The sequence below is a fragment of the Hesperophylax consimilis genome, chromosome 19 (assembly GCF_061612785.1).
Source record: "Hesperophylax consimilis isolate HC1 chromosome 19, BYU_Hcon_1.0, whole genome shotgun sequence".
NCBI lineage: Eukaryota > Metazoa > Arthropoda > Insecta > Trichoptera > Limnephilidae > Hesperophylax > Hesperophylax consimilis.
This window is the reverse complement of record NC_142854.1, coordinates 9,472,144-9,477,709: the sequence shown is the minus strand read 5'-3', so window position 1 is coordinate 9,477,709 and position 5,566 is coordinate 9,472,144. Positions and strand designations below refer to the sequence as shown.

At 44.3% G+C, this 5,566-nt stretch overlaps 1 protein-coding gene across 1 annotated transcript; it reads left to right on the top strand.

The window, feature by feature from the left end:
* The first annotated feature begins 3,687 nt into the window (after positions 1 to 3,687).
* Positions 3,688 to 4,479, top strand: LOC149414776 (uncharacterized). The gene has a single exon (XM_089643387.1). The coding sequence runs from the start codon at positions 3,688 to 3,690 to the stop codon at positions 4,477 to 4,479; it is 792 nt and encodes a 263-aa protein (XP_089499513.1).
* Positions 4,480 to 5,566: the final 1,087 nt, after the last annotated feature.

Genomic DNA, 5,566 nt, shown 5'->3' with positions numbered 1-5,566 from the left:
TTTTTCGACAGTTAAATCTATATTAGCAAAAGATCATAATCATATCATTTCGAGCTGAAGATAGTTGAATTGACAAGGACACGGGCTTATTGTCAGAGAGTTATGGCTACTTCAAGCAAACACATTTTTAGCCTTATAGTTAAACTTGAAGCGCTGATAATTAACTCTTTGCACGCGGCCGTATCAACTGTTGTTACGGCAAAAAGTCTATACTCACACGTGGCTGTATCAACAGTTGATACGGAAACTTTGACGGCCGATATTCCAGCGCTCTTTCGTCATAAATGTTTTTCTTGCTCACTTGGACATTCGTAGAACTATCACGATGCTGACATCTACAAGAATTTCTCAAAAATAAAATTGTATTTCATAAAAAAAGATCGATAATCAAGTGCGCCTCTTCGCGCCTTTTAGTTTACATTTTTGTCAACGGATGGCGTTAGTACATACTAGTATGTCATTCACAACTTTTCATAACTAAAAATGATAAGTGCTCATGGTGTCCCACTTGTGTCTATCAACGCAGTGGCCTAAGTACACACACGCCAAGTGAATGGCGGGACTACATTCAAAAGACACGGATACAAAGACATATCTTTGTATGAAATTTTATGTTTTTGTTTTTATAAACATTGAGTGTTGACACACGCGGATTTGTTTTCATATTGTGGAGAATAATCTGTTCTGTCTGTATAGTCCAATAAATCATGCCAGAATGCTATAATTTGACATTTAATTGCGTGTATAGGTATTTGAAAATATGTACCGCGTACGGGTATAGATAAAACGGAGCAAATTAACGTGTTCAAAAGGTTAAATGTGCTGACTGAAGTCTTTCAAAATTTGGAATGCTGATTTAGAAGGATTGTTGAATAATACAGAATGATAAATACAGTGGTGCCTCACACAACGAACTTAATTCGTTCCAGGAGCAAGTTCGTTATGCGAAAAGTTCGTTATGTGAAACGCGTTTTCCCATAACAATACATGTTAAAAAAAATAATTCGTTCTGTAGCATAAAATATGGTAAGATGACATAAAAAAAAGATAAATTTTTTGTTATTATTTTTATTTAGATACATCTAAAAACATAATGAAAAAAACACGCCGTGATACGTGTGCGATTTAATTCGTAATGAAGAACGATTGCTGCGATACGTGCGTAAGTTAAGCGTACTACGCAGTGACTAACGAGTCTAACGACTGCCTGCGCGGGAGGATGCAATTAATCGGCAGTGATCGTAGAAGATCGGGCGACTTCGTTGTGTGAAGCGAAGTTCGTTGTATGAATCGTGAAATGAACGAAAAGGAAGTTCGTTGTGTGCAGCATTCGCTGTGCGAGGCGTTCGTTGTGTGAGGCACCACTGTATATGCAATAATTTGGATAATTGGAATTTTATCGCAATAAAAACTAATCAAAATAAATATAAAACTAGCAGTTAACCTGTGGGCGGCTTTTGACTAAGATCATTTACAGTTGTGCTTTTCTACTGATTTTGCATAATTAACAACTGTGAACATAGAACTACAGAACCCTTGCATTTAATAGGTAGGCATAAAAATAGACATTCTGCATCATATGAACAGAGTGGACAATGAGAGGAACACCCTTCACCCCAACATAAATCTCGTTAACTAAAATATGAAGAGTAAATTGTATCTGCTTGGTAATTAATAAAAGAGAAAAATGTTTTCTCTTCCATAACACCCAAATGCTTTTTTAAAATCGAAATAAAATTACAAAATATATACATATCATTCAATATCAACGTGTTGAACAACAAACCATTCACTAGATCAAGGCTGCCCAACCTTTTTAACAGTTGGGCCAAATTGAACCGGTGTATTTTTGTTTAACAAGTAAGTTCAAGAGGTTAGATTTTTTCGTCGCTGATTCTCGTTCTGAGTAGCCTAAATCGCCTTCGTTGGCAACACTGGTGACCGCGCGCAAGCTGCATTGATTGTTTTACCGCAGGCCCGCGACACTTTTTCAAATTGGCGGGTTTTTTGAAAATGGTTCACGCGGGCCACTTATAATTCGTTCGCGGGCCACATTGTGGCCCGCGGGCCTGGGGTTGGGCAGCCTTGCACTAGATCGATATCTTTGGGCTTTTTGTATGAAACAAATTGACTCTAAAAAAACATATATATTCCAATATATAGACGGTAAGTTTCTCATTCGGAGCCTACTTATTATACTATACACCAATGAAAAATTCTGAAGGTTTATTCCACAGACTTTCAAAGTTTTTCATTGGTGGATATTTAGTTATTAGAGCTGAGCAATCATATGACATCACAATATTTCAATTCCAATTTTCGATCGAAGTTATACCCCCCTGATAGAACCTAGCTGAAATAATATTATACTATTGACTTTTACCAAAAGATAGTCAAAGTAAATACCTACAATTTATTAACATACTTTTATTTTTTAGAATTTATTGTACCGTGTGGAACTGATTATTTATTTAGTTATTTTTGCAACCGGCTTTGTGATGGTAACTTTGCACGTAATTCGAATTCCTCTAATAATATTAGTTTAAATATAAAAGACACAGGTCTGATTTTCGCATATTATTAAATCCAAAAGAAACTGGTTCGACAAATAGCCAGTTCCTCGGAAAAATAATAGCACGCGATCCAGTACCAGCTAGTTAGGCCTCGGTTTAACTGTTCTTTTGCAGTATTGCCAATACTGATATATGTATTGGTCTGCCGGTATTAAGATATTTTCAGTGCTCCCACTTACATATTGGTATAATATATAGATAAACGAAATGCGAGTCGCGGACTGAAGTGGCGCCACCTTTTGTCGACGCTTGCACGTAGGCCCATTGTGCTATCTGCCATTTTACCTCATTCCTTTAACAGTAATCCGGTCCCTTTAATGTAGTTCACCAGGGTTGTCATTGGATATGTCTTCTGGTTCTACAATGTGTCTTCCCAGGTATCTGAGCCTTGTTCCCAACAGAGCGGGACATTGACACCAAAGGTGAATTGGAGTCTCTTCACATTTCTTCTATTTCACCCCGCTTCTAAGGGATCGTCTTCATTGGCTTCGATGCCCAAGTTCAAGATCTGCTTAATGACCTTCAAAGCATTGCAGGGAATGGCGCCAGCCTATATATCGGAATTATGTGTCCGACAAAACCTAAGCGATAGACAGCTTACTCTGAGCTCAGCAGATCTAGATGTTACCAATCGTTTAATCGAACTTTCTCGGTCAAATCGAGCTGTTTACTATGATCGCTCTTTTCGTGTAGCTGGCCCACTCATTTGGAATAAACTTCCCCCAGCCCTTACCAGTATACAAAATTTGGCTGAATTTAAACGGGTTTTAAAAACAAAATTATTAAAAAAATCATATTTAATAATATAAAAATCATTTATCAAAAAACATCATTGTAACAATAAACATTGTGTACCCATGACATTTACTCTACCAAAAAAAATCATTTAATCCATATTTAAAACTGATTTATCGAATAATAACTGATCGGAGGTGATTCATTGGATTACATTTAGTGTAGAAACTTTACAGTTGGTCCTAATTCATTAATTCTATAAGTGATTTCAAGTTATTTTCGATCAAGTGACAGTTGCTGTGAAATCCAGTGTTTATCTGTGTATAAAATAAACACAATTTGGACCAGTCAAAACAAGTGAACCGATTATAACAGCATTATGAAGCCGTGCACGCGTAATGCAGCCCGCAGTGGGTCTCCAGTTGCAACTCCAGCGGCGTCCTCACAAACGGTACCGGCTGGTTCTCTGGCCGAAATAATGGAGAAGCTCAACAAAATCGATGTCGAGCTCACTCGCATCAAGCCGATGTGGGGAGAGATATCTGACATAAAGAAGAGCCTCGAGTTTGCTCTAGCAGCCATGTCCGATACGGAAAAGAGGGTGGAGGCGGTTGAGAAGAGACTGGAGACTGTCGACAAGTTAGTTTCGGAGGTGGCATCCATCAAGAAGAACATGGAAATCTTCAGATACGAACTGGACGAGCGCGATCAGCTCTCCCGTGTGAAAAACCTCGAAATTAAGAACGTGCCAATGACGAAGGGAGAAAACTTACTCTGCATAACCAAGAAAATAGGCGAGCAGATTGGTTTTGAACTACAACCAGAAGATGTGGACACAGTGACGCGAGTGGCTACCAAGTCCGCCCAGGTTAAGCCGATAATCATCCGTTTTGCAAGCAAACGGAGAAAGGAGGAATTTCTTGAACTATCTAAGAAGGCCAGGAAGATCACCAGTACCAACCTGAAATATTCCGGACCAGAAGCAATAATTTATGTTAACAACCACTTAACAATTAACAATAAGATTCTGCTCTCGAAAGTTAAAAGCAAGGCATGGGAAGCAGGCTTCAGATTTGTATGGGTAATGGACTGTAAGATCTTAGTGAGAAAAAACGATAATTCACCAGCTTTTTTAGTCAGGAGGGAAGACGACCTCCAGAAAATTTCATAAGAAAATACTGCTCATTCTATTATTATTGTATACTCCTCCCTCTCCCTCCACACGCCCGCTACCCACCCTCTCCCTCCACACGCCCGCTATCCTCCCTCCCCCTCCACACGCCTGCTACCCTCCCTCTCCCTCCACACGCCCGCTACCCACCCTCTCCCTCCACACGCCCGCTATCCTCCCTCCCCCTCCACACACCCGCTATCCTCCCTCTCCCTCCACACGCCCGCTACCCACCCTCTCCCTCCACACGCCCGCCATCCTCCCTCCCCCTCCACACACCCGCTACCCTCCCTCTCCCTCCACACGCCCGCTACCCACCCTCTCCCTCCACACGCCCGCTATCCTCCCTCCCCTTCCACACGCCCGCTACCCTCCCTCTCCCTCCACACGCCCGCTACCCACCCTCTCCCTCCACACGCCCGCTATCCTCCTTCCCCCTCCACACACCCGCTACCCTCCCTCTCCCTCCACACGCCCGCTACCCACCCTCTCCCTCCACACGCCCGCTATCCTCCCTCCCCCTCCACATGCCCGCTATCCTCCCTCCCCCTCCACACGCCCGCTACCCTCCCTCTCCCTCCACACGCCCGCTACCCACCCTCTCCCTCCACACGCCCGCTATCCTCCCTCCCCCTCCACACGCCCGCTACCCTCCCTCTCCCTCCACACGCCCGCTACCCACCCTCTCCCTCCACACGCCCGCTATCCTCCCTCCCCCTCCACACGCCCGCTACCCTCCCTCTCCCTCCACACGCCCGCTACCCACCCTCTCCCTCCACACGCCCGCTATCCTCCCTCCCCCTCCACATGCCCGCTATCCTCCCTCCCCCTCCACACGCCCGCTACCCTCCCTCTCCCTCCACACGCCCGCTACCCACCCTCTCCCTCCACACGCCCGCTATCCTCCCTCCCCCTCCACACGCCCGCTACCCTCCCTCTCCCTCCACACGCCCGCTACCCACCCTCTCCCTCCACACGCCCGCTATCCTCCCTCCCCCTCCACACGCCCGCTACCCTCCCTCCCCCTCCACACGCCCGCTACCCTCCCTCTCCCTCCACACGCCCGCTACCCACCCTCTCCCTCCAC

Bases quoted from the DNA above. Each gene is read 5' to 3' on its own strand.
- LOC149414776 (XM_089643387.1), top strand. From the start codon at position 3,688: ATGAAGCCGTGCACGCGTAATGCAGCCCGCAGTGGGTCTCCAGTTGCA.